This window comes from Brassica oleracea, chromosome C1, assembly GCF_000695525.1.
Source record: "Brassica oleracea var. oleracea cultivar TO1000 chromosome C1, BOL, whole genome shotgun sequence".
Lineage (NCBI taxonomy): Eukaryota > Viridiplantae > Streptophyta > Magnoliopsida > Brassicales > Brassicaceae > Brassica > Brassica oleracea.
Genome location: NC_027748.1, coordinates 19883224 through 19901250, shown reverse-complemented (window position 1 = coordinate 19901250; position 18027 = coordinate 19883224). Strand labels below are relative to the sequence as shown.

Here is an 18027-nt window from a genome sequence, read left to right as displayed (position 1 = left end):
ACAGTTCCAGCTCAATATACTCATTGGGGAGGCAGCGGCTTCAAAGCGGAAGCCACCGTTTCTGTATTGATTTTTGGAGATTTTGTAGAGTGATCGCCAACACACGAGACCGCTTTCCTTTTGGAAAAACCAGCGGAAGCAACTGTATCTTCACCATGAATAACCAAAGCTGACTTCTTTAGGGCATCATCAGTTCCAGCAAGACCATCACCATCACCAGCAACACAAGCTTTCGTCTGACTCAGCCTCTTCCACCTCTGCGGGCGTCTCCTCGACTTTTTCCCATCACTCTTGGTCCCGGTAGGATGGTTAATAGTAGATGAACCAATCCTGAAGACCGTAGGACCAACAGGAGAGGAAGATGAGGACACCTCGAGATCGTCTGCTCCACAACTAACAACCAGACCAGTAGACAGCTTGAAAGGCATATACTTACTTGAGCAAAACACGTCTCCACCAATCTTCCTCTGTCTCTCATATCCAAATACATGGCCTTTACCCTTCTTAAGATTATGCGAAATCAATGGCATCTGCCTAGCTCCTACTGCACCCTTATCCGTGATAGATTGTTGCACACGCATGATCCGGGCCTGACTCTCTGTAGGATCACTATGAAAAACATACTGCAGTGCCGCATTACGTTCCTCCTCCGCCAATTGTGGAAACATAGGAGAGAAACCAGGCGGCACCGCATGTCCTGGTGGAGGAACAGTCCCAACAGGGTCTTTCAGGTTAGAAGCTCTGCCATTAGAGGATACTACCACCTCTTTAAACACTGGTCTCACTTTTTCCCGAAGGTAAGGGCAGTCGGGTCTCTCATGAGTCAACGGAAGACAGTGAAAGCAACGTTTCGTCAACTTTTCATACTCAAACTCAATCACGGCTTGCCCCCCTGATGGAAGATTTAGAACCTTCTTCTCCAAAGCTGGCCGGGTGATATCCAATCTCACCTCTTATGAAAGCCTCTTTTTATGAGCACTTCGGGTCATACACAATTTCAAGAACCTTTCCTACCTTGCTAGCTAAGAAATCCATCGTTTCCAACCTATAATGATTCATTGGTATCCGACTGATCCGAACCCAGACGTCCACTGTTGTCAGGAAATCTTTCGGAGGAACTGGAACCCAACGATCCAACAGCATCGTCCAATGGTTAAAGGACCATGGTCTGTCGTTTAGCACCATTACCAAATCCTCCTCCCTTTGGAACACGAACAGGAAGCGTTCGTTAGATAGAGCTATACCTCTGACTCTGTTATAGACCCTCCAAACCTGACGCATCGTCTCTATCATCTCATCCATTGGCTGACAAGACGGGTTAAGCAGACAACCCAAAAGACTCGTGGCGTTCTCCTCAAAGACCGAGAAACATGCTTGATATTCTTGCTGAAACAGGCTTGCTTGGTTCTAAGCCGGCTGGTACTCCAATGGATCAGAATCATCAACTCGCTTCTGATGCGGGTCCTCTGTTCCCTGACCCGTGCCAATACCGTCGATTGGTAGGACGACTAGTCAATCTTGCGATATCCCCTCCTGAGTTGTCATATTCTATTCACTTACTGTCTCAGTTCATGCAAACCCCTCGTCAAGCTCATTGGGATGCTGCATTGCGAGTTGTGCGTTTTCTCAAAGGGTCTCCTGGTCAAGGAATCCTCTTAAAATCTGACGGTAATCTCGAACTGTCCATTTACTGTGATGCAGATTGGCAGTCTTTTCCTCTCACGCGTCGCTCTCTCAGTTCGTTTGTGGTTCTTCTAGGTGGCTCTCCTATTGACTAGAAAACTAAGAAACAGGACACCGTCTCTCACTCATCAGCTGAGGCCGAATATCGTGCAATGGCAGCAGCAGTTCGTGAAATGAAGTGGATTGTTCCTCTTGTTAAAGACCTCGGTATCTCACCATCCACACCTGTGCCATTTTACTGTGATAGTCAGGCTGCGATACACATTGCCTCAAATCATGTGTTCCATGAACGAACTAAGCATATTGAACGAGACTGTCATAGTGTTCGCGATGCTGCCAAAGCGGGTCTCATCACAATGCGTCATGTTCGTACGAAGTATCAACTGGGTGACATTCTCACTAAAGCCCTTGGTCGCCTACAGTTTGAGTTCTTATTGTCCAAGTTGGGAGTTCAGAATCTTCCCTCTCCAACTTGAGGGGGAGTATTAGGATCCTTGTGTGCCAAGGATCATATCAGATATTCCATTATTACAATAAGGAAAGCTTCCTTTATGTTAGGGATATTTATATATCTTGTTTTAGGAATATCTCCTCTTCTTGATGTATATATACGATGTAAAGGTTAACTTGTTTAATAAGAAAACATATTCAGAACACAATCTCATGCTTTACATGGTATCAGAGCAGAAAAATCCTCAGACCTAGAAACGTTTCTGTCGGTGTGTTAAGAGCTTCGAAGTTCGAAGTTCGAAGATCTTCTGGTTGTTTTTCTGTTCGTTGTCTCTCTGTGAGATTCAGCAAGTATGGGTGATGGAGAAGAGTCGTCCGTAACCAAGAGTGGTACGATGGACAGCAGAGGCGTTGACAGTGCGACGCCGTATTCCCTGCATGCTTCCGACAATCCGGGAGCCATGATCACGTCAGTGACGTTGACAGGTGAAAATTATGGTGAATGGTCTAGTGAGATGACCAACGCTCTTCGTGCAAAACGAAAACTTGGGTTCGTTAATGGTACGATCCCGAAGCCTCTTGCAAACGATTCTAACTTGGAGCTTTGGCTCTCGGTTAATTCGATGATTGTGGGATGGATTCGCACATCCATTGAGCCTCGGGTACGGTCTACTGTTACGTTTGTGCAAGATTCTCATACGCTTTGGGAAAATCTCCGCAAACGATTCTCTGTCGGTAACAAGGTGCGTGTGCATCATCTGAAGGAACAGCTCGCATCTTGTCGTCAGGATGGACAGTCTGTTATTGAGTTCTTTGGACGTCTGTCCAAGTTGTGGGAAGAGTTGGATATGTACTCGCCTCTCCCAAGCTGTACTTGTGGAGCAGCTCCGGAGATAGAGAAAGCACGAGAGGCGGAGAAGATGCATCAGTTTGCGATGGGTCTTGATGAATCGAGGTTTGGAGGAATTTATCAGTCGATAGTGTCGTCAGACTCCGAGATGGACATTGGAGAAATATATGCTAAAGTTGTGCGAGAAGAACAACGTCTTAACTCGGCGAAGGACCGAGAGTCACAGCAGAACGCGATTGGGTTTGCAACCAAGACTGAACTGGATCAGGCTACTTCGCATACTGGTTCTGCTGGTTCAGGAAGACGCTCACAATGTACTCACTGCGGGAGAATAGGACATGACAAGTCGAACTATTGGCAACTGGTTGGTTTTCCCGATTGGTGGGAAGAGCGTGCGTCGTCAAATAGAGGAAACGCTGGAGTAAACAGAGGTGGAGGCAGAGGAGGTCGTGGTTGTGGGTCTTCTGGTGCTGATCGCTCACGCAATACTGGAGCTCGAGTGAATAATGCACACGCGACTACTTCGAACTCTTCTTCCTTTCCTGGTTTCACCGATGAGCAGTGGGCAGCTCTCTCCCAGATGATTGATGAAAGAGCACGCCCATCGAATGACAAGCTCTCTGGTAAGACTAGACTTGGTGATCTTATACTGGATACTGGAGCGTCTCACCATATGACTGGAGACTTTTCTCTGTTAGTAAACACGTCGGTGATACCGCCGTGTCCTGTTGGGTTCGCAGACGGAAATAAAACGTTTGCAACTCATGTTGGAAAGCTTCCTTTGACAGATCGTGTCACGCTGTAAAAAGTTCTATTTGTGCCTAACTTGAATTGCTCCTTTATCTCTGTTTCGAAATTTTTGAAACAAACAAACTGCTTTGCTCTCCTTAAGGATACAGTGTGTGTGTTTTGTAGGACCGTTTTACGAGGACCCTGATTGGAGCCGGTAGAGAGCGAGATGGGGTATACTATTTTCAAGATGTCATGGCTGCGAGGGTTCACCGTATGACTAGTTCAGTTGTCAGCTCATCGGATCAGTTTATGTGGCACCAACGGCTAGGACATCCGTCGTTTTCTGTTATGTCGTCTTTACCTATGTTTTCTACAAATAAAACTGCTGACCCTGGTCCATGTGACACTTGTTTTAGGGCAAAGCAGACTCGAGAAGTTTTCTTTAATAGTTCTAATAAAACTAAAGAGTGTTTTGATATGATTCATTGTGACGTTTAGGGACCGTATCGAACCCGTTCTTCTAGTAGTGCAGTCTATTTCTTGACTGTTGTAGATGATTACTCGAGAGCTGTATGGACGTACTGGCTACTTGAGAAATCTGAAATTAAAACCGTTCTACAAAATTTCTGCACAATGACGCATAAACAGTTTGGAAAGCACGTCAAGATTGTGCGATCCAATAATGGTACTGAGTTTACTTGTCTTGGCAGCTATTTTCGAGAACATGGAGTTGTCCATCAAACGTCTTGTGTTGGAACGCCTCAGCAGAATGGGCGTGTTGAGAGAAAACACAGACACATTTTAAATGTGTCTCGAGCACTCTTGTTTCAAAGTAAGCTCTCAGTTAAATTTTGGGGCAAGGCCGTCATGACAGCGGCTCATTTGATTAACAGAACGCCTACTAAGGTTCGTCAGGGGCGTTCTCTGTATGAGATATTGTATGGAACTGAACCAGTGTATGAACATCTTCGAGTTTTTGGGAGCTTGTGCTACACGCATCATCGTTCTCGTGATAAAGATAAATTTGGACCACGAAGCCGGAGATGTATCTTTATTGAGTATCCATTTGGTCAGAAAGGTTGGAGGGTGTACGATTTGGAGAAGAAGGAATTTCTTATTAGTCGAGATGTTGTGTTTTATGAAACAGAATTTCTGATGGCTTCTGTGTCTGTTCTGCCTCAGTCGTCTGTCTCGTCCCCGACTGTTGCTTCTGATGATGATTGGATTTTGCTCCCAGAGTCGGAGCCATTGTTAGACGAAAGGGGGAGCACTGACATCTTCAGTGAACTTGAACGGGTTGCAGAAGTTGCTCAGCCGTCAAGTAGTGTCACTGAAACAGAACATGCGACAGAATCTCTTGCATCACCACTAGTAATATCTGATACTTCTGTTCCTGCTCAGCAGTCTTCCTCTCTAGAAGAAGTTTTAGGACGCGGGCAACGTGTTCGAGCTCCACCGGTTAAGTTTCAAGATTATGTTGCTTACAACACAGTCTGCATACAAGATACCGATCTCGCTCCTACTTCTTCAGCTCTGTCAGTGTCGTCTAATTCGGTCACTTGTAAGACACCCTATCCATTGGTTGAATATCTATCTGATTTGCCATTCTCACCTGCGCATCGAGCCTTTCTTGCAGCCGTGAATGCAGGTGTGATTCCGAAAAGTTATTCCGAAGCTGTAAAACAAAAAGTCTGGCGTGTAGCAGTGAAAGATGAAGTTGGTGCGCTTGAGGACCAAGGCACATGGGATGTCACCACTCTCCCACCAGGAAAAGTTGCGCTTGGTTAACATTGGATCTTACGATCAAATACAACTCAGATGGGACGATTAGGCGGCATAAAGCGCGACTTGTAGTTCGGGGAAATGATCAAATAGAAGGTGAAGATTTCACCGAAACGTTTGCGCCTGTGGTTAAGATGACCACGGTTCGTGCTCTCCTCCGTATTGTTGCAGCTAAGAAATGGGAGATTCACCAAATAGATGTCCATAATGCTTTTCTTCGTGGAGATCTTGAGGAAGAGGTGTACATGAAGCTTCCTTCCGGGTTCTCTCACTCGGATCCAACCAAAGTATGTCGGTTACGAAAGTCTCTGTATGGTTTACGACAAGCACCCCGGTGTTAGTTTGCAAAGCTCTCGAATGCTCTTGTGAAGTTCGGTTTCCAGCAGTCATACGAAGATTATTCATTGTTTACGTTTATCAAGGGCGATGATGAGATTCGTGTCCTTATATATGTTGATGACTTGTTCATTGCTAGCAACAACTTGGTTCGACTGGAGAAATTTAAAGCTTATTTGGGTACTTGTTCCACATGAAAGATTTGGGGAGATTGAAATATTTTTTGGGCATTGAAGTAGCTCGATCTGACGAAGGTATCTTCCTTTCTCAGCGAAAGTATGTTCTTGATATTCTTGCTGAAACAGGCTTGCTTGGTTCTAAGCCGGCTGGTACTCCTATGGAGCAGAATCATCAACTCGCTGCTGATGCGGGTCCTCTGTTCCCTGACCCGTGCCAATACCGTCGATTGGTAGGATGACTAGTCTATCTTGCGATATCCCGTCCTGAGTTGTCATATTCTATTCACTTACTGTCTCAGTTCATGCAAACCCCTCGTCAAGCTCATTGGGATGCTGCATTGCGAGTTGTGCGTTTTCTCAAAGGGTCTCCTGGTCAAGGAATCCTCTTAAAATCTGACGGTAATCTCGAACTGTCCATTTACTGTGATGCAGATTGGCAGTATTGTCCTCTCACGCGTCGCTCTCTCAGTTCGTTTGTGGTTCTTCTAGGTGGCTCTCCTATTGACTAGAAAACTAAGAAACAGGACACCGTCTCTCACTCATCAGCTGAGGCCGAATATCGTGCAATGGCAGCAGCAGTTCGTGAAATGAAGTGGATTGTTCCTCTTGTTAAAGACCTCGGTATCTCACCATCCACACCTGTGCCATTTTACTGTGATACTCAGGTTCCGATACACATTGCCTCAAATCATGAGTTCCATGAACGAACTAAGCATATTGAACGAGACTGTCATAGTGTTCGCGATGCTGCCAAAGTGGGTCTCATCACAATGCATCATGTTCGTACGAAGTATCAACTGGGTGACATTCTCACTAAAGCCCTTGGTCGCCTACAGTTTGAGTTCTTATTGTCCAAGTTGGGAGTTCAGAATCTTCCCTCTCCAACTTGAGGGGGAGTATTAGGATCCTTGTGTGCCAAAGATCATATCAGATATTCCATTATTACGATAAGGAAAACTTCATTTATGTTAGGGATATTTCAATATCTTGTTTTAGGAATATCTCCTCTTCTTGATTTATATATATGATGTAAAGGTTAACTTGTTCAATAAGAAAGCATATTCAGAACACAATCTCATAGCTTTACAATTAGCAAAGCAGAACTACTAAATCCACACAAAAAAATAGAAAAGTGAGAAGAACATAAATGAGTCCATGAGTGGAGACTATTATTATGAAGAATTAACTGTTTCCAAAAATTTCTCCATTTGCTTGTAATAGAAACAACCAGTGCAGCTATTTTCAAGATTATTGAGCTTGCAACTTTTTGGTAGCATTACGAGGATCATATTAGTTTCATAAGACATGTTCTTCGTGATAGGGACATCACACAAGGAACATTTGATTTTCAATCAAAAAAATATCCTCAGATTGTTTCATTTGTAATATTGTAATTCATTAGTTTTTTTATTTGATTAATAGAAAGACAACCTCATATGTGGTTGATTATTTTTCCTATATTAAAGTAAAAATAGTCAAATATGTTTATAAGTACTATTTTCATTTGAATTACTTAAAACAAAATTACTAATATAATTTTGATTTCTAATTCTATCTGGTAACTAAAATTTTTATATACATAAAAATTATATGTAAATATATAGGTATCTTTTGTTAAGAACATATACAAAGTATATTTTCTTAATTTTATTCAATTATTTAACATATCATAATTTTATATCTATTTTATTAAATTTATAATAAATCTTATTATTGTTGATATTCATATCTTCTTAAATACTACACATACTGCAACTTATATAGGGGCGTCAATTCGGGCTGGCCCGGCCCAAACCCGATAAGCCCTTAAATATTTGAGTCCGGCCCGGTTCGAAAATATTTTGGGCTTAGAATTTAAAGCCCGGCCCGGCCTTTATAGGGGTATAGGGTTTTTCGGATTTTTTTAGGCTTTTTAAAAAATAATTTGTCATTTTCATTTCCATCGTTTTAATACATGTAAATTTAATTTTCATTAAAAATAGTTTCATTTTTTTTGTTTTAAAATATAAAGTGAATTTAAAATTTTCTTCTATCTCAAAATTTTTTTACTTTTTCGTATGCGTTTTTTTTCTTGTCATCATTTTTTCGTATGCTTTAAAAACATATTATAAACAAACAGAACTTAATAAGATTTAGGTATTCAAATATAAATTAAAACTAAATATATAAAAGAACAAAATTTATGATAAACATGGTCGAACGTTTTATACTTTGCATTTTAAAATTAAAAAACATGTTGTATATAAAAGAAGAAGGTACATTTACAAAATTTAAAGTGTGACACTTATAATGATCAAACAATAAAGTGCATTAACAATTTTATAGTTGCTTTATTAGAGTTTGGATAAAAATATTAAAATAATATGTCAATGCTAATAATGGTTTTGATTGTAAAAACAATAATATTTAAGCTAAAATATAAAATTTCGGGTTTTCAGGCCGGCCCTAGCCCAAACGGCCCGAAAACGGTTTTAGGTCCAAAATACCAAAAGCCCAAATGGACTTAGCCCGAAAGGCCCAATTTTTTTTGGGCTTAAAAAACTAAGCCCAAACCCGGTAATTCTAAGGGCTGGCGGGCTCGGGCCGCGGGTTTTGGTCTAATTGAGTTTATACATCAAAAATGTTACCAGTCAATAATTTTAAAAATATAATAACTCATATTTTTACAGCAAACTCACTACATAAATCTATAATTTCTAACATAGATTTTACTGCGACTTACATTAACTTATAACTTTTATTGTAATTCAACTCTAATTCAATTTATCACCAATCGGAGTCTATAGTTTTTATCGTGTTTGTTTTCAAAGATGTTAGTATTATTTAAGTTTTGATTTAACACGTCGTTTTCTTTATCCGTTTAGTAAGGAAACTGAACCTTAAAATTGTGCTTGGTATCATACATTTCTTTTGCAACTGTTTTAAAAATATTACATTAAACATCTATCATAATATTATCATTTGATATAAAAGAAAAAAAAATAGAATAAGTATATATACAATATAAAAAAAATAAAACAATAGGTAAAATACAATTAAGAAATGAAAAAACTAAATTAAACATCTCTCTGAAAAAATGTATGGTAAAATAAATAATAAGTAAATATACAATATAAAAAATATAAATATTATATTAAATATCTATCATAATATTAGAATAAGTAAATATACAATATAAGGGAAAATACACAATAAGTAATTATACAATATCATAACTAAAAAAACTAAATTAAACATTTATCTGAAAATGTAAAATAAAATAAATAATAAGTAAATATAGAGTATAAAAAATAAAAATATTACATTAAACATCTATCATAATATTAGAATAAAAACAAATAATAAGTAAATATACAATATAAGAAATATAAAAACTACATTAAACATCCGAAAAACCAACAGTAAAATAAATAATAAGTAAGTATACAATATAAGAAATATAAATATTACATTAAACATCTATAAGTACTATTGCCATTTGATATAAAAGCAAAAAAAAATAGAATAAAAAAATATAAAATATAAGAAAAAATAAATAATAAGTAAATATATAATATAAGAAATAGAAAAACTACATTAAACATCTATCTGAAAAACGTATTGTTTTACATTTTTATTATTTACAAATATTTTAATAAGTAAATATATATACAATATATGAAGAAATAAATAATAACTAAATATACAATATAAGAAATAAAAATGTTACATATTATAATAAGTAACTATAAAATATAGTATATAAGAAATAAAAATATTACGTTGAATATATATCATAATATTATCATTGATATAAAAGCAAGAAATTTAGAATAAGAAAATATTCAAAATAAGAAAAGATAAACAGTAAGTAAATATACAATATAAAAAATAGAAAAACTAAATTAAACATATATCTAAAAAATGTATAATTAAATGAAAAAATGTATAGTTAAATCAATAATAAGTAAATATACAATATAAGAAATAAAAATATTACATTAACCATCTATCATAATATTACCATTTGATATAAAAGATAGAAAATTAAAATAATTAAATATACAATATAGAGAAATTTCCTAGGATAGTCTTTTTTAAGTTTTTGTCACAAAAATAGCTCTCAATGAGAAAAATTACCAAAAAAAGTTTTATTAAATAATAAAAATACATTTATACCCTAAGGTTAATTAATTTAGACTTAGGGTTTAGATTTAAGTGGTGGGGTTTTGAGGATAAGATTTCAAATATTTTTAAGAAAAAATAAATATTAAAATTTTCAAAATAAAAAGGGACTATTTTGGTCATTTTCTTATTGAGAATTATTTTTGTGGAAAAACTTAAAAATGACTATTTGGGAAAATTGTCCTACAATATACAAAAATCTAAATAATAAGTAAATATACAATAAAAGAAATGAAAAACTATATCAAACATCTATCTGAAAAATGTATAATTTTCTTGTTTTTCTAAGGTAATATGTATTCACACAAACATACAATTCAAAATTTTGTTGTTGTTCAAAATACAACTTCCAAAAGAATAACTATAGAGTTAACATTTTAAAATCAAAATAGACTTACGCGTAGCGCGAATTAACCCCTAAGATATCTATACTATTATTTGTGAAGTAAATTTTAGCAACAGAGCTCTCACGTTAAAAGTTAGAGCGGTTAATATCTATACTACCCTTAATGAATTTATATATAATTAACTATTTAATCAAAAACGAATTTTTATTTATAATATTAATATTTTTTTCAAAAAGATAATTTTTACCTTGTGTTGTTATCTTAAAACATATTTTTTCAGTTATAAAATTTAAAATAAGATATAAAACTATTTATAATAATTAAGCGATTAAAGTCATTGTTACCCTTAATGAATTTTATATATAATTAATTATATAATTAAAAACGAATTTTTATTCATAATATTAAAATTTTTAAAATAAGATAACTCTTATATATTGTGTTTTTATCTTAAAATTTATTTTTTCAATCATAAAGTTAGAAAATAACAAATAACAATTTATAATTAAATATTAATCCACTAAATTTGTATAAATATATTTACTAAAATATTTTTAATATGTGAATTTTTTCTTTTAAAATTTCAGCATAATAATAAATATATTTATTTTAATTAAATTTACGTCACATATATATATATATATATATATATATAATTTAATGTTTGATTTAATTTTTTTGAAAACATAAATAATAAGTTATCATGCTGATTTTTGAATTAATAAATTATAAACTAATATATATTTGTAAAATGATTAAGCCCGGGTATGCGGACAAAACATCTAGTATATATATATATGATGAGAGCCCGATTTTCTTGCAAAAATGAATCTTTCATCTGTATTTATGACATGTAAGTTGAACATTGGTTTCCTTGTACGTGTTCAAAAGACCACAAACTAAAAATCAGTGAAAAGAATCAAAACTAACTCTATTCCTCGCAGTCTTGTAGCATATCCCTTCATGTAAATGTATCTTCTTCATAACTTTATAGAACTCAAGTATTTGGCTCAACATTGAGAACGAAATACATCCAAAACAAAACTTCGAGATGACTGGTCATAAGACAGAGGAAACAACCTAACCATGAACACCCAAACTCTTTCATAAAATCATATTGAATGACATCTACCTTAAACACTAACTAGATTTTGACCCGCGCTTCGAAAGCGCGGATTTTTTCCGGTTAATAACAATGTTTATGTAGATTAGTATTTTGCGTTTGATGTATATTATTAAGTTAAAAGGGCATATTGATTTATATGGATGTGAGCAAGCATTTGCATTTTTATAATTTGTTCGAAATATATCGGAAGATGAAATTTGTGTGTTTAATAGTATAGAAATTATAAAATGATGTAAATCTTGTTATTATAAAGATTGTTGCACACATTTATATATATTTATATTTAAAATCAAGCTATACAAATATAAAACCAAGCATATAAAAATCTGTAGTTATTATAGACCTATCATTTTTTTCTAAATCTACTCAATATATTATAAATCCAAACTAAAAATTAAGTTTGAGACATATGATTCATTATTAAAATCTGAGTTTCAAAATAATGTTTTATTTCATTTAGGTGTAAAATGGGATTTAATAATTTGGGCTTTCTAAAAAATTTTAATGTTTTTTTTTTGTTTTAGCAAAATGGGCTTAAATTTTCACAAATAAAATTGTAGGTTTAATACAATTTAGGATAGAATATTTTCGTAATATTTGCAAGTTACCAAAATTCTTGGTATAAAATATAAGTAGATTTTTTTTTTATATATATTTTGGTTGATAGAAATAAATAAGGAAAATGATGTATTTGTGTCGTAATAAAAAACTTGTAGACCAAGTAATTTAATTATTTTCTGTTTTATGTTTGAGAATAGTATCTCTAATATATTCTTAACAAAAAAGTTTTAAGAATATATCTATTTAGCATGCTCACAATATATTCATTTTTTTGTTAACCTTGTTTGTTACGATTTAAAATTTATAGATCTTGCAAACAACGTTTACAACAGTATAGATATGAAAAGTTTTTAAATTGTATATGAATTTGTAATTAGCAACCAACCTTATCGTTAAAATAATATGTACTTGTTTCAATAATATGTATGTGATGTAACGTTTTAGAGTTTGTGAGGTCAGAGTATGTGGTATGATCGGGTCACAACTATGGTGGTCTAAGTCTCTAACATTGTCATGTTTGATTTTAGAATAAGTGACATTTGAATAATAGTTTGAAATATTATGTTTTTGCTTCAGGAAGAGAAGCCATGGAAGGTCCACATGAAACAACCAAGGACTTTTTCATTTTCATAGAGAGAAGTTTGATCAATAGAAAGATGGAGTGTTATATTGTGTTAGATCAGTCATGTTTTAATGTTGAGATTAATGAGACAGGTTTAAAAGTCCTTGGTGGTTCATAGGAATGATATAGTTTTGGTAAATAATTTAGTAATAGGTAAAAATAGGGTATAGTGTTACCGACTTTAATGTTCAATATATGGTATCTATATTATTGAGCCAAAATCGGTAACGATAAAATATAAGACCAACAAAAATTCAGTTTCTAGTGAATATGTCCAACAATTTTTTATAAATAGATTTTTAGGACTCCTTCCCTTTTAATAGTATTGATGTACAGTATAAATAATTTAATTAATTTCATTTGGTGTTAATAATAAAGTATTTCAATTATTTTGATATAACTTTGATAAATTAGAGTGAAATGTTTTTAAGAATTTAAAATATTTGTTTATAATATCATTAATTTATACTTTAATATATCTGTTAGATATAACATAGTTAAAATTTCCATAGTTCTTACTAATCATATTTCAATATCTATTAAAAGAATTCAAAATTTTGGTATTTAATAAATTTAAAATTTTCCCACTATTCCATATTATATTTACATATTTGGTTCCAACATATGATATAACTTTGAAATTATTCATTTGAAAATCTGGTAATCTTCATCTCATATATATATATATATATATATATATATATATATATATATATATCTATATATACATTATAGATGTATACATATTTTGAATATTTAATCTGTAAATTCTTTTAAATTTTTTGTTTATGGCTACTGTTACCAACATCAAGCTTTAGAGAGAGAGAAACTATCTTTTTTCTCCTTCACAAACTAAAAAATCCTTCAGAAGGAGGAAGAGATTTTTTGTTTTGTTGTGATACACTTCGATCATTTAGAGTAGGATCATTGGCATGGAACAATCACATCCTCAGAACTGGAGGAATGGACGGAAAAATTGTCAGGATCAGGTCGCATGTTTTGGGAACTTACAGATGTCACACTGGAGAGGTTTGTGGGCTAAGTGGTCAGGTTCTGGAACGCAGCTAGCTAGTGGTGGCAACGACAATGTGGTTCACGTATGGGATCGCTCTGCTGCGTCCTCAAGCTCGACCACTACGCAGTGGAGGCACAGGCTTGGATAACATACATCTGCCGTGAAAGCTTTTGCTTGGTGCCCCTTCCAATCGAGTTTGCTTGCAACTGGTGGTGGTGGAGGAGATGGGACGATCAAGTTCTGGAACACTCACACTGGAGCTTGCTTGAACTCAGTAAACACAGGATCCCAAGTGTGTTCTTTGTTGTGGAGCAAGAAAGAAAGAGAGTTGCTTAGCTTAGCTCACACGGGTTTACTCAGAACCACCTTGCACTGTGGAAGAACCCATCCTTGGTGAAAATGGCTGAGCTCACTGGCCATACATCAAGAGTTCTGTATATGGCACAGAGTCCTGATCATGGCTGTACCGTTGCTTCAGCCGCAGGAGACGAGACTTTGAGGTTTTGGGATGTTTTTGGAATGCCAGAGACTGCCAAAAAACCTGATCAGAAAGCAGCCCATGAGCCATTTCGTCACGTGAGTTGTATCCGTTGAAACTGTCATGAGTCATGACTAACAAAAAGCCGTTGATTGTTACAGAGGGAATCTCTTTCAATTTTTTTATTCTTTCTTGTATTTCCAAGTAAAGTTTTCTAATGAAAGTTGTCGAGTCAAACATATGTTTCAGTTGTCCATATCATTTAACCTCGCTTCCTTATTTGTTTGAGATCAAAATTTGGTTACCGTATGGAAAATAGATGTTCACAGGTTGTGCTTGTGATTACGCTAGTTTAGACCAGGAATTAAAGGAAAGACATTCATACAGAGATCAAAGTTGTCCACTATATTGTATACTCAACTTCTAGGCCAACTAGTCTCTTTAAGAAAAGATTTCACGGGAACATACCTAGTAAGGAAAAATCCCTACAAATGCGAGTGACATATATTCAAATCACAAGAAGTTACTGTCTACAAATGATTCCAGATGAAACAGGTTCCGAAACAAGCAAAGGAGGAAGAGCAGAATGGCAAGGAATCACCAAGCAGTGGTTTAATATTTGTCCAATGGATCAGATCTTACGCAAGAACGTTCATTTTCCTTTTATAACAAATAGATAGTTAAAGAGCATCATAGAGACATAGCCTACTTTTGAAAATTTATTTGTTTTTGTTGTTGTTGTGAAAAGCTCAGAAAAGCTACAGTCATTTTCCAAAGCTACTGTGACACCTCACCAATCAACAAAATATTCTAGTCAATCTTAGAAACTATAAAGCTCTTAGAACCACGAAGATTTGACTAGGAATATTGACTTGACCAAAGACCAAGACTGTTGACTGAATATTGAAAGTTTTGATCGCAGAACTCTTCGGTTGGTTGCGTCCTTTTGCACGGTTGAAGATCTCGAAAGTGTCGTCAGATTGATATACTATACGACCATGACTTGTATTTTCTTGGTGGGCCTTTATTGGACAAATCCAAACACTGATTTCTTATTGAGCATAAGGCCTCCACGTTCTGCATCAAGCCCATTAGCTTATCTCGGTCTAGAACTTCATGGATCAAACCGATAAGGCCCATAAAATGCCCATTAAACCAAACTATGATCAGTTGCTTAGATGGTTCGTACCTTAAGATCCTCGTTGGGACATAGCTGCTGATTTGGGTCGCATCATCCCCTCCTCCTTTAAAAGGATTTGTCCTCAAATCCGGACCTTCTAGGATGAATGAACCGACATTCTTCTGCTCCACTTTTGCTGTCTTTTTCGCCATGGACTGGTTATTGTTGCTTTGGTCACGTGTCTCTTCTCCTGGCTCAAATATGAAGTGTTGCAGACCCTCATCATGCCTTAGTAACTTCACTGGATCGTACTCCTTGCAAACGAATGGCTGAACCAGTTTATCACAAGAAAAAGAACCGAGAATATAACCCGAAGCATAAGCGGTTGTGAGATCTTTTCCAAGATCAGCTTCTGGTCAACTATCAACCACATCTTCAACCACTTTTTGGACAGCCAGGAGAACACTTACAGCCTCTGGTTCTTCCTCCTCATCAAAGATTGGACCAAAATCACCGTCCAAGTGATCGTCTTCCTCATCAAAGATGGACCAAGATCACCATCCAAGTGATCGTCTTCCTCATCGAAGATGGGATCAAGATCATCGTCCATCGTTCATCGTCCGAATGGCTCTTGCTCTTCATCAAAGATTGGACCAAGATCGTCCTTAGATTCTGCTCGGACATAAACAGTCTATAGCTCCGGTTCGATATATTTGGCCTCCTGATCTTCTTCTAAAACTGAAGATGGACGTGGGTTTGTGATACTTTGATGGATCTTAGCCTTGAAACTCGTTAGCCATCTCTCAAAACCATAATTCCTCTTTTCTTCAATACTGGCCGATGGAGTTTCTACAACCGGTACGTCCTTTTGCACGGTTGAAGATCTCGGAATTTCCGTCTGATTGATATATTATACGACCATGGCTTGTATTTTCTTGGTGGGCCTTTCGTGGACAAATCCAAACACTGGTTTCTTATTGAGCATAAGGCCTCCACGTTCTGTATCAAGCCCATTAGCTTATCTCGGTCTAGAACTTCATGGATCAAACCGATAAGGCCCATAAAATGCCCATTAAACCAAACTATGATCAGTTGCTTAGATGGTTCGTACCTTAAGATCCTCGTTGGGACATAGCTGCTGATTTGGGTCGCATCATCCCCTCCTCCTTTAAAAGGATTTGTCCTCAAATCCGGACCTTCTAGGATGAATGAACCGACATTCTTCTGCTCCACTTTTGCTGTCTTTTTCGCCATGGACTGGTTATTGTTGCTTTGGTCACGTGTCTCTTCTCCTGGCTCAAATATGAAGTGTTGCAGACCCTCATCATGCCTTAGTAACTTCACTGGATCGTACTCCTTGCAAACGAATGGCTGAACCAGTTTATCACAAGAAAAAGAACCGAGAATATAACCCGAAGCATAAGCGGTTGTGAGATCTTTTCCAAGATCAGCTTCTGGTCAACTATCAACCACATCTTCAACCACTTTTTGGACAGCCAGGAGAACACTTACAGCCTCTGGTTCTTCCTCCTCATCAAAGATTGGACCAAAATCACCGTCCAAGTGATCGTCTTCCTCATCAAAGATGGACCAAGATCACCATCCAAGTGATCGTCTTCCTCATCGAAGATGGGATCAAGATCATCGTCCATCGTTCATCGTCCGAATGGCTCTTGCTCTTCATCAAAGATTGGACCAAGATCGTCCTTAGATTCTGCTCGGACATAAACAGTCTATAGCTCCGGTTCGATATATTTGGCCTCCTGATCTTCTTCTAAAACTGAAGATGGACGTGGGTTTGTGATACTTTGATGGATCTTAGCCTTGAAACTCGTTAGCCATCTCTCAAAACCATAATTCCTCTTTTCTTCAATACTGGCCGATGGAGTTTCTACAACCGGTTTCGATTGTGGCTTTTGGACTGCCTTCTTTGGACTGCTCGGTTTAACTCCATTTGATCTAGAACCAAGGTAAGATCGTGTGGCCTCTTTGTTGACAGGTTTCTTACATTTGTCTCTCTCGGGTCGTGACTTCTTGGCTTCCTTCTCTTGGTCACGCTCATATTTTGCTATCATCTCGGCTGTGCGTTTGTTGTACCTCCATTCTTGCAACTTTTCTTCTTGTGTTTTGCGCGCTGCCTCCTCTTCATGGTTGATCAGTAGCCCAAACACAGGTGATCTCTTAGAAGATGAAGAGTTAAGAATGGTTGGATTTTCTTCATGGTTTCTCTTCAGTAGTCCAAAAGACACAGATGATCTCTTAGAAGATGAAGAGTTACGAATGGCTGGCTGTGAAGAACTCCAAACCTCAGAGTGGCTCTGATACCACATAATACGCCCTAAATTAGAAGGATCACTCTAAGGTTGGTAGATTGGATAAGTCTTGCATCGAATGAGCTAGAAAGCACAAACGATCAAGGAACGTGGATCGAATGGTGACACAAGAGGTGCGGAAAGTCTCTTGATACTACCGAACTCCTAAGCCCGAAGATATGACTCACTCCGACGACTTAGAAGCTACGATGTCCGATTAAGAACAAATGATTCAACAAGAATAAAAAGAAAGGTTTTTGATTAAAAATG

At 36.3% G+C, this 18027-nt stretch overlaps 3 protein-coding genes and 1 pseudogene across 3 annotated transcripts; 3 read left to right on the top strand and 1 right to left on the bottom strand.

Moving 5' to 3' along the window:
• Positions 1–20: 20 nt before the first annotated feature.
• On the bottom strand, positions 21–1302 carry LOC106334350. The gene is made up of 2 exons (XM_013772649.1): positions 1015–1302; positions 21–950 (listed from the first exon to the last, which is right to left on the bottom strand). Exons 1-2 carry the CDS (start codon positions 1300–1302, stop codon positions 21–23), a joined length of 1218 nt encoding a protein of 405 aa, XP_013628103.1.
• Positions 1303–1370: 68 nt separating this feature from the next.
• On the top strand, positions 1371–1778 carry LOC106334339 (uncharacterized mitochondrial protein AtMg00810-like). Its single transcript, XM_013772643.1, has one exon. It carries the CDS (start codon positions 1371–1373, stop codon positions 1776–1778), a length of 408 nt encoding a protein of 135 aa, XP_013628097.1.
• Positions 1779–2486: 708 nt separating this feature from the next.
• Positions 2487–3788, top strand: LOC106334330. The gene has a single exon (XM_013772634.1). The coding sequence runs from the start codon at positions 2487–2489 to the stop codon at positions 3786–3788; it is 1302 nt and encodes a 433-aa protein (XP_013628088.1).
• Positions 3789–6578: 2790 nt separating this feature from the next.
• LOC106334318 lies at positions 6579–14441 on the top strand (annotated as a pseudogene).
• The last annotated feature ends 3586 nt before the right edge of the window (positions 14442–18027 follow it).

Coding starts and splice junctions, on each gene's coding strand:
- LOC106334350 (XM_013772649.1), bottom strand. CDS start 1,302: ATGGATGAGATGATAGAGACGATGCGTCAGGTTTGGAGGGTCTATAAC. Junction 951..1,014: donor TGGATTTCTTAGCTAGCAAG/GTAGGAAAGGTT, acceptor CTTTCATAAGAG/GTGAGATTGGATATCACCCG.
- LOC106334339 (XM_013772643.1), top strand. CDS start 1,371: ATGCTTGATATTCTTGCTGAAACAGGCTTGCTTGGTTCTAAGCCGGCT.
- LOC106334330 (XM_013772634.1), top strand. CDS start 2,487: ATGGGTGATGGAGAAGAGTCGTCCGTAACCAAGAGTGGTACGATGGAC.